The sequence below is a fragment of the Cebidichthys violaceus genome, unplaced genomic scaffold (assembly GCF_023349555.1).
Source record: "Cebidichthys violaceus isolate CVI_PGR_0920_01 unplaced genomic scaffold, fCebVio1.0.p SCAF_73, whole genome shotgun sequence".
NCBI classification, from domain to species: domain Eukaryota; kingdom Metazoa; phylum Chordata; class Actinopteri; order Perciformes; family Stichaeidae; genus Cebidichthys; species Cebidichthys violaceus.
Genome location: NW_027176957.1, coordinates 135,038 through 146,228, shown reverse-complemented (window position 1 = coordinate 146,228; position 11,191 = coordinate 135,038). Strand labels below are relative to the sequence as shown.

The 11,191-nt window shown below is 37.4% G+C and overlaps 1 protein-coding gene across 2 annotated transcripts; it reads left to right on the top strand.

The window, feature by feature from the left end:
* The first annotated feature begins 2,254 nt into the window (after positions 1-2,254).
* LOC137891996 (uncharacterized) lies at positions 2,255-9,071 on the top strand. 2 transcript variants are annotated; one of them, XM_068736874.1, is made up of 12 exons: positions 2,255-2,335; positions 3,210-3,485; positions 4,169-4,405; positions 5,579-5,686; positions 5,787-5,933; positions 6,041-6,094; positions 6,220-6,387; positions 7,221-7,286; positions 7,556-7,609; positions 7,704-7,772; positions 7,859-7,927; positions 8,080-9,071. In XM_068736874.1, exons 1-12 carry the CDS (start codon positions 2,281-2,283, stop codon positions 8,160-8,162), a joined length of 1,386 nt encoding a protein of 461 aa, XP_068592975.1. In that variant the 5' UTR covers positions 2,255-2,280; the 3' UTR covers positions 8,163-9,071. The 2 variants fall into 2 exon arrangements, with proteins under 2 accessions (XP_068592975.1, XP_068592974.1); XM_068736873.1 differs by having other exon boundaries at positions 6,038-6,094.
* The last annotated feature ends 2,120 nt before the right edge of the window (positions 9,072-11,191 follow it).

The following is an 11,191-nucleotide window of genomic DNA, read 5'->3' as shown; positions in this document are numbered from 1 at the left end:
CCACATGGTGGCGCTATAGCTGCATAGAATCACAAACAGAGTACTGTTAAAACTCATTCCAATCGTTTTTTCCACTTATTTAACCGGCTGACCTGACATTAGGCCTACACTACATGTATGAGTTTCCCCTTAAGTTGCAAGAGTCATGAAAGTACATCAGCCTGATCAAATATCTGATCTACGTTGATCTACATGTAGAGGTGGTGAGAGATGAGTCTTCAGTCTGCTACACAACATGTTCAGAGCTTCTGTTGTTCTCAGGTCAAAGGGGAGTTTGGGAGAATGAATCTACAGAGCGGGTTGATCAGAGAGGAGGAGGACAGCTGGCTGAAAGGACGACAAGACATGTTTTATTACGATTATGGTGAATCATGCCGGCCGGACAGAACACAGACCGACTCTAGCAGATGTGAAATCAGTGTAAGCAACTATTTATGTACGTGCAGCAGTCAAATCTAACTGAATGTGTCAAAATAGTTCCAGAGACAAAGAGAAATATAACAAAAAAAACAACAACCTTAATTTGGTTAAGAGTCGATCAGCAGCGTTGAGATAGAGACTCAGATATCTCCATCAGGAGCTGGTGGAGACCAAAGCAGAGCTGAAGGACAGAACATATCTGACTTATTAGTTGTAAACACATTTGTTAATGAAGGTTCAAATATGTCTTTTCTGCTTCTTTCACATCAAGTGCATCAGTGAGGATTATGACTCATGAACACATCTGAGGTCTAAACATTAATAAAAGTAATTTCAGCTTCTGACACTTTATTAAAACCAGATACACCTGAGGGTCCCCCATTTGGACGCAGAGTACATCAAAACTTAGAGAGTTTTGTGTTAAAAGTAACTGGCAGAGAACCCACGAAGAACGAATATAGTGATGTTATAGTTCTGCAGAAACCTCAGCGTCCTGGGAACAACATGAACTAGGTCACTTCTACATGAGACAAACACATCTCCCATCAGCCAAGCAAACAAATAACAAAATATCATAAATCATACTCGATATGACTGGGACAGACCGGAGAAAAAGGCTGCTACACTCCGTTAGCAACGTGCTACCTACGAACATGCAGCATGAAAAAGCACGAGCGCCTGACGGAGATTACGGACATAGTTTCCATTTCTCTCCCCGGTAAACCATCGCAGAGATATTCAGCTTCGAACACAAAAAGTCACACAGCTTTCATCGAATATTGTACTTACTTTTGGTCGAATCTCAGCGAAAAAATGGAATATCTCCGTACTTCCAACGCATGTTTGTCCAGCTGCTGGTGCTCCGTGTGAATCCGTTCGATTCGTGTCTCTCCGACACTCCTCGGATTCTTGGGAGGGTTGGAAGCTCAGCAAATCAGATTTCAGAGCTGGACCTTTTTGAGCTTTATTGGCTAATAGTGCTGTCAATCATCTAGCTTTCAATTCCAGGCAATTCTATTGGCTCCTAAGGTTCGAAGGATGTCTCAATGGTGAAAATCGGAGAAGGGGGGGCTGAGATACAGCCCTGAACAGAGAGTCTGAAGCAGGATTTGACCTTAAACTAAATAACTAAAAAGGGCATAGAAAGAGCTTAAAACACTCAAAAAAGGTCCAATCTTCGGTCTATTGATTCAATGAACATCATGAGTGATACATAGAAGTGATATAGAGTGTTTTTGAATTTTAAAAATACTTTTTTATTCAAATCTTGGAGTATTTGATCAGTTTTCTAATTTGAAATGCTCTATATTTCATAAATGTTTCACTGTATCTATGTATAGCTGTGTATATAGAGCCTATATCAGTTGTTCTAAGAGCCCAGCATATTAAAAGTCTTGGATACCCATACTTTCCAAAAAACAATACCCTAAAAGTGCTGTTTTTCAAGATCGAGCTTTTGAGTTTTCCAAGTTCTGCTGTGTTCCATCCTTATCTTATGTGAACCAGTAACATGTATTCTGATAGTTCCATGATTTTTCTCATCTCAAAAATATATAAAAAAAGTTTTTTTTTTTTTTAATTTTTTTTTTTTTTTTTTTATACAATTAATTAGGTATTTCTTATCTTTATTCGAGCTGAGGCCTGCAAATAGGCCTCGTTTTTAAAAGGTTAATTGTAAGTTATATTGGATTAAAATAAGAGGAAACACAAGTGTTCATTATGAACACATGAATATAATGTTGTGGTTTTTCTTCTGTAAGCGGAAGTAGACATTTACGCCCAGACGGCTGAGTTCCTGTTCTCACTTCAGATGTAAACTGTGATCACTGATCAGTCACGTCAGTCTGTGTGAAGAGGAGGATGAAGATCTGCAGCTATCTGTTAGCCTTAGTGCTGGCCTGGAACGCCACCGCAGGTAAGGACTCTTCACATTCATCAGTTTTAATATTGTTCTTTAGATTGTTTCATAAGAGTGTGTGAGGTTTGTAGTTCAACTCCAACCAAGTGTTGTTGAGAGGTTCAACAGCCGACAATCATCTGTGAGTTACGTGTTCAGTGAACGCTCTTCAGGAAGTGTGTTCTCCATCATTCAACAAGTTTTAACTTAAATGTTTTATGAACTCAGATCCTCATCAGACAGTCCTGTGATGACTTGTTGTTCTCGTGGAGTAGAAATGGAACTATCATTCGTTCCTTGCAGTTGAATTTGAACTTCCTGGCGGTCTAAAAGCCACTGGACTCTATTTAGAGATCAGAGTTAAAGTTGAACTTTGGGTTCACGCTCCAGCTAACAACTTAGACTCAGTTTGGACGCGTCAGCGACGGGATCGTTTCTAGATCATAAAACCTAGATCTGTGAAAACCTGAGGACCGACCCTCACCTGAACCAGTCCAGGTCAAAGCCTGAGCTCAACCATCTCACCAGAGTTTAGTACATCGAGGGTTAACATCGAGGCTCCATTCAGTTTAACTCGTGACATCATCTTTAGAAATAAACTACTTGTGTGTTTAGGAGACTAAGTACTTGGTTATGTTATATTTAAACAACTAAAGTACTTGGTTATGTTGTGTTTAAACAACTAAAGTACTTGGTTATGTTGTGTTTAAACAACTAAAGTACTTGGTTATGTTATGTATTTGGGTTAGTGAAGTAAGCTAGTTAAATAACAACACTACTGTAAAATTAATTAACGTTGACTTGGTCTCCTGAGTTCTTTACAATATTAAATTAACAATATTTAAATTCTGAGAACAGATGTTAGTTTATTGTAATTTTGTTTGTTTTGCAGAAATGATCCATGAAATATTTGAGGAAAAGACCTCAGCCTCTCTTGGTTGTCCTCACTCTGTGAAGGACAATGTGACGTGGAGCAGAGAGATTAATGGACGTCAAGTTAACATTCTGACAGTTGAAGGTGACCAGGACATAAAACACATTCATGACCCACAGAGACGATACAATTCATTGGCAGATAAGTCACTGTTCATTAGCAGAGTTACCGTCTCAGACTCTGGAAGATACTTCTGTAATGGTGAAGCTGTGGAGCTGACGGTGATCCCACCAGGTAACGTCTCACTCTTAAAGGTCTTTTGATGTTTTCTTCTTCATGTTTTAGCATCGCGTCCCTGAGCTAAATGATGTATGTTTCTAAAACTTTGTTACATTAATGAAATTGTACATTTCTAGCTTTTATACCTTATATTGTGACAACATTCATATTTATTCTCGGTACTGTAGTTGAGAAGCTTTTTGGTGTACTTCTGCATTTCTGGGTATTTGTTGCAAAATAGTCATTTTATTTTTATTCTTAAAGATTTCAACACACTTTACTAAAACACATTACTACATTATTATTTATACAACTGCAAACTATCACATTTTCAAACTGAACTCCTCACGAAGGAAAGGAGTTAAGAAAAAGGTAGAAATTCAGTCGTTTTCTTTGAAGGTTTTAAAACAGACTGAAGGGAATGCTGATTGGTGAGGGGAAATTATGAGTTCTTACTCTTAAAGATCATTTATTTAATCATTTTTAAATAAATGTACTATAATATAGATGCTGTAAAAGAAACAAGTCCTCAGGTCACATGAGGGAAGATCTCATCAAATGAAGTCCTCTAAAATCTCATGTACATGAAGAACATGTTAAATGGAAATACTCCTAAAACTTGATATTGTTTATCATGAATACATGTGATGAGTTTATGATGGTGCATTATAAAACATGAATGTTTTTTGTGTGTACAGGAACAACTAGACTTCATGCTACAGAGGGGACAGACGTCACTCTGAAATGTCCTCCTGATGTTGGAGGATCATTTTTAAAAATATGGAGCAGCAGAAACATTGGTGAAATAAAAGACCAGAAAGGGTTTTATGTTTCACCTGTTGACCAGACGTTGACTATAACATCTGTGGAGCTGAAACACTCTGGACTTTACTACTGTGATGGAAAACCTGCTGCGTATCTGACTGTGACCAAAGGTGAGACACAAGAAGTCAGAGAGGAACAAAGAAATATGTGAGGAAGTAAAGCAGACTTCTTTAGAGGCTTGTTCATCCCAGAGACACCACAGGTTGTCATCTTGAACTTTTTGGTTTGTAAACAATCAAGACAGATCTCCAGACTAACTTTTCCATTTAGGTTCACCCATAGAAATAGAAATAGACCAGACATTCAAATCAACGTAGCACGATGGTCAAAGCGGCAGACATTTTGATGTGTTCTTTACGTTGCCGTGGTAATGGTGAACGACTAAAACAAGCTGTGGAGTCGTAACGTTACGAAGTGTAGAGAGCCAGAGTCAATGAGTAGATTTTAACAACTTAATGCTTCATCCAAACACTCATTTTGCTTATTTTCCATGACAAGTGTTGCATTAAAGCACGGTGGACGTAGCAATTAGCTAGCTAGTTAGCTGGTTTGTTCGTTCCACCATGCTTTAATGCTACACTGGTGACAGAAAATCAGCCAAACAGCAGGTCTAACAGTCCCTCCGCCTCACCAACCACCGCTGTGGAGAAGGACAAGCTAACTAGCTGACTAGCCAGCCATTCATGTCCAAAGCTGCGATCATTTTATATACGTTTCTAGATTCATAGGATATCAGGGTCTGAGCCAGAGGTCGAGTAGGAGGCAGGTCTTTGCAGAATGTGGTTGGACGCAGAAAAAAAGGTTTATCGTGAAACCCCACCCCCCCCCCCAAACAGTCAGTTTAGTCAAACTTAACGATGTAGAATGAACAGATCTAAGATGTTAATCAGTGAGCTTTAGAGGTGCCAGTTGGTGGATTCCGTTACCTTTGGAACAGGTTAGCTGTTTCCCCCTGTTTTCAGTCATTATGCTAAGCTAAGCTAACCAGCTGCAGGCTTTTGCTGATTATTCATAGTGACATTTTCTATTCCTTTAAACAGATAACACAAAATAATAACCTCAACCAAGAGGTGAAATGGTACAGTTCCTTCTTGTATTTTAATCAAGCAAACATCCTCTGCATTCAACTGGTTTGAGTCGTGAGAAAGTTGTGTCTCTAAATGACATTAAAGTAATAAACCGCAGCCCTTCCCCCGCTCAAAATGAGTGTTATGAACTGATGACTTCCTGAGGTGAAGAGATGAGAGATGCTGTGTCTTTATGTCCTCTCTCTCACACTGAAGGCAAAACTACAACCTCAACTACAACACCTAAAACAAGACAAACAGCAGCAGCAACACCTCTACCATCAACTACACCCCTGACCAATAAAGACAGGACTACTCAACACAGTAAGATGAAACAGATCTTAACATGAAATTAAGTTTATGAAAAGGTGATCAATCTGAGAGAGCTGGTAAAATATAAACTGTACTCCTCTGGCCCACACAGAAGACAAGACAAAAACAACAATAACCTCAACCTCAACACCTACAACAACACAAACAACACCTCTACCATCAACTACACCCCTGACCAATGAAGACACGACTACAACAACAAAAACACGCAAAAAAAAAGACAAAAAGAACAAGAACAGTAAGATGAAACAGATCTTAACATGAAATGAAATTAATGAAAAGGCGATTAATCTGTGAGAGCTGGTAAAATATAAACTGTATGTATTCCTCTGCCCCACACAGAAGACAAGAAGACAACAACAACAACAACAACAACAACAACAACAACAACAAGCACAAGTAGGACTATATAATAATAATATAAATAAATATATAGATAATATAATAACACTATCTTTGAGTACCACTCAGCTGTGTTTCTAAATGACATGTTGTGAGTTATTATTTCTTACTTTGTCTTCCAGAGAAGGACCTACCTCCAGAGAAGGACCTACCTCCAGAGAAGGACCTACCTCCAGAGAAGGACCTACCTCTTGGTTTAGTGCCTGGAATAGTCGCCTTCCTCCTCCTCCTTGTCATCATCATCATCATTATTGTCTACTTTGCTTGGAGACGCAGGATTAAAAGACGAGGTGAATCAAACTTCCCCTGTATAAACATCAATGCAATATGAATAATAATAAATTAATTCATATTTCATAACTTCAGCAAATTAATGGATAATAAATAAATATATAATTTAAAATTATAATAAGCTCTGATAGCTATAATAGAGAAGAGATAGTTTGGCAGTTTTTTAAGTAACAAAAATAAATGATGTATTAAATTCCTCCATTTTGGATTCTCTGGCTCTCTAAACAAGTAGGTTTGTCCATGGTTAACACGTGGGTTAACATTATGAAGCAGTCACGGTTAACGTTGTGCAACAGTCAAGACTAACGTTGTGCAACATCATGGTTAACGTGAAAAAGTCACGGTTAACGTAGTAACACAGGGTTAACGTTGTGTAACGGTAGCGGTTAAAGTTGTAACACAAGGTTAACTTTATGAAGCAGTCACGTTAACGTAGTGTAACGGTCACGGTTAATAGACAGTGTTTTTAGCCCACTAACGTTAGCTAAGCTAGCAAGTTGAAATTTGACACTACTGCGGGAGAAAACTGCCCAGGTTCTTCACAAACTTCCAGAAATGTCTGTCAAAGCTAATGTTACATAGAAAGTAAAGGTAAGCGTAGAAAATTGAACACTTCTTAGGACAGCTTCCATTGAAATACATGCGCTGCAGCAGTAATGGTGACATGTTTACTTGCGGTACTTCCCAAAGTTTGTGTACACACAACATCACACTTATGTCACGCTACATTAAGGCCCAATGTGACACCGCTCTGTGTGTTTGGCATCAGGCTTTTAAAGCAGATAATCAATAGTTACTCAGGATTACTAATGTTAACAATTTTTTTCCACAGGACATGCAGAAATATGCCCCGTCTATGAGGAGATACAGGATAGAGTCGTGTCTCAGCCGACAAACGGTGGGAAATAATAAGGGTTCCTTATTTTTTTTATTTTAAACACAACTTCCTCTTTCTATTATAATCGAGGCAGAAATTCTACAGAGTTATTTCTGCTTGAATGGTGTGGTGACATTTCTGATTACTTAAATATATATCTGAAGTGCATGTGCAAAGATAATTAAAAAACACACATAAAAGGTTTATGGACAAGTGTAGATATAAATGTTATTTTCTACTGTTTTACATCTTAATACACTAAACTGCATTTATATGTTCATCGTTGACAGGCGGAGGAAGCTTGGCTGGACCAACAGCTTCATACTGCATGACAGATTTTCAAGGTAAATAATTACACAGACAAAAGCTGAAAAATTCTGACTGTCTTAAGGTCTTTTATTTTGGTAAATAATGCTTGTTGGTAAAACATTTTAATAGATGGATCGCACAATAACGATCCGATGTACTCCACCATCCCTGATCTTCCACGAGTGGAGAAGAAAAGTGGTAAAGACTGAGCTCTCATCAACATTTGACCAAATATTGTAGTTTCATATAGTATATATTCATTATGTTTCATTTATTTCTCACAGAGACATCACTACCTAATGACTCCACATATTCCTTGATCGACAACCCAATAATTGGTGGAATTAATAAAGGTAATTTCAATACATAGGTGTGCTGTAGGTTTAGTGGTTCCAAGAGCCATTAAAGTATGAATCATGTATTATATATTATCAAAATACTGAATGAGATGCAGATGGTAATTTTCTGATTTAACTAAATTCTGAATTGTTTTCTCAATCAACAGGTTCGTCACAGCTCCCTGAAAACACATATTTTTTACTGGAGAAACCTAAAGCACCAGGAAACAACACCGACCACCATCTTTAAGTTCTTAGTTTTGGCAGTTGAACCTGCATTCTCTCTAGTGTCCACCAGGGGGCGACTCCTCTGGTTGTATAGAAGTCTAGTCTAAAATGACTCTACTTCTCTCTTGATTTATTCCCTCAGTAAACATTGTAAACATGAGTTTATGGTCTCAATCTCTAGTTTACAGTCTTCTTCAATACAGCATGATGTTCATTTAGTACATTATGCTCCATTTAGAGTCAAACACACCATAAAGTAGGGGATGCTGTATAATATTTTCATTCTTTTTTAAAGTATTTATTTAAAAAACATTTGCTTAAAAGAATTTAGACCACTAATGCACAAAAAAAATGCCCTTGTTGTGTAAACGCCTTAAAAAATGCCTCTTTATGAAAACTCATGAGACTTAATATATGTGTATTTAACTCAGGTAATACAGGATTGAATCCAAACGCAGACAAAGCAGGCAGACAGGATCAGTTTGGTGATTTATTGAAGGTATAGGCTTACTGGGTGGTCCTGTGAAGTCCAGGTACTGGGTCCGGTTCTGGTTCTTGTGGCTCGTAAGCAAAGGTATGAAGGAAGATAGCAACTTAGACAAACTGGTGGGAAGAGGCTGGTGTTTGTACAGCAGGGCTGACGAGGGAAAGTGGAGACAGGTGAGCAGGTGAGAGAGGGTCAGGTGACTGGGGCCAGTAGGAAGGTCTAAGGCCATCTGGTGGACAGGTGGAGGATGGCAGACATGTATTATATTTTGATGAACAATAAGAAAAATACTATGTAAATATTAGCTACGTAATTTCCCCTTAACCACAGTATTTCCCTCTAAAGGTTGGTAAGGTAATATGACAAATTAATCTAACACATCAGTGTCATAATCTGTACTTTGTATATTCTGAGCTGTCGATATGAATCCTGTTTTTAATAAATAAATAGAAAACCTGCCTTCCCTTCACATGTTTCTTGAGTTAACATTAACGTTTTTGTGTATTGGCACAATTTATTTTATTAAAACAAAACTGAAACTAATGTACTTCACTGCTGTGTTACTCTTTAAAGCACGAATTCTAATCTACTAATGTACTTTTTTTATTTTGAAAGCTAAATCAAAATGTCAAAAAGACATAATTTTGTACGCTGTGTCGGTTCACCAACACTCAAAGAGGGACCAGGATGTAGAACAGCCTCCCTTATTATCATAAAGACATATAGAATTAATTAAATATGTAAATATTTTTTAAAAAGTGGAAAGAAATGAAGAAACAGAAAAATATTTTGTATTTATTAAATTCCAGTCCTTTAGATGTTAATTTATGTATTGAGTTGCACAGAACATTTTATCCTAAAAGACGGTAAGTCTCCCGTTTGTGTGTTTTTAGGAAGAAACTGTGTTTCACCAATTCATTTGTCAACATATACTAAATAACCACAGCTCTTTTTTAGCGCTGCAGCAAATTAATACATCATGTCAACAAGTGTTTGTTAGCGGCCATTAAAACCGATGACTGCGTATTTGGACCAGTGTGGGTTAAAAAAACCCAGAAAGACAGAGCCGGAGGAAGGGGTTAATATTCTGAGAACCTTTGAGGTTAGTCGAAAAATTATGAGAAAAATAACACAAGTTAGCGAGATTTTACCACCCACAACAAAAATACACACAAAGATCCACGTAACGTAGTGTTGAGTAAGGTTCAGTTGGATCTTTAGTCATTTGAATTATTGAAAATGTAATTTTGAAGATTTACTTTTCATGACTTCACACTGACCACTGACTGAAGTGGTCACTACATCCTTCCCTAGTTCTATTTTAGGTAAATGGAGTTATTCTCTGCTCTGTTTGTGTGTAACTTGTTCTTGTCACACTGCTTCCTGGATAAAGTTATATTTGTTCTGCTGAGAGTGAGGGCAGGACGTAAACGAAAGATTGTGTTTCAGAAAGATCTTTATTGTCTGGAAAGTAGCTGAAATTATGCTTTAATAATGAACTTTGTGACGTCTGGATTGAAAAACACTTTAAAGACCTAAAATAACTGTATGTGCACACATGAGCTGTCTTTCACTCCTCTTACTTCCTTTATGCTTTGTACTTCTGTTTATTTTTTGTCTGTGGTTGAGATGACTTCCTCCACTTGTTGTATCACGTCACTGTGAATAATAGATGGGTTACTGAAGGGGCCTACAAAGAGACACAAAAAGATTACAAAACAACTGCAAAGAGACACAAAAAGACGACAAAGAGACACAAAAAGATTACAAAACAACTGCAAAGAGACACAAAAAGACTACAAAGAGATCAAAACAACTGTGTGGTATATTGATCACTACTATGGTTGTAATGAGTACAAATGCTTTTTGGACCTCAGTGAACACGGTCCTTCCTTAGTAGTTGTAGCGCGCATGCGCAGTACTTACTCAAGAGTTTTCCATGGCCGAATAAAGTAACCAACGCAACATGTGCGTCCGCCTCGTCAATGCACTACAAACTGCAAAGTGACTCACAATCAATATTAAAAGTGACAAAACAACTACAGAGAGACGACAAACAAGTACCAAAGACACAAAGCAACTATAAAGAAACTTAAAATAACTACAAAGAGACACAAAATGACCACAAATAGACACAAAGCAAATACAAAGACACTAAAAGTGACTACAAAGAGACAAAAACAACTACAAAGTGACTTGAAGTAACTACAAAGAGAAACAAAACAACTACAAAGAGACACACAAAAACTACAAAGATCAAAACAACTGCAAAGAGGCTTACAATGACTATTAAAAGGGTCAAAGACACATAGCTACAAAGAAACTTAAAATGACCACAAAGAGACACAAAATGACCACAAAGAGACAGAAATTTAATACAAATACATGCAAAACAACCACAGACAACAAAATTTACAACAAAAAGCCCAAAACATATACAAAGAGACAGACAATGACCAAAAAATGACAACAAATAGACAAAATTACTTCAAAAACAAACAAAATGACCACAAGGAGACACAAAACAACTACAAAGAGATGCAAAAGAACTCAGCCCACTTTAT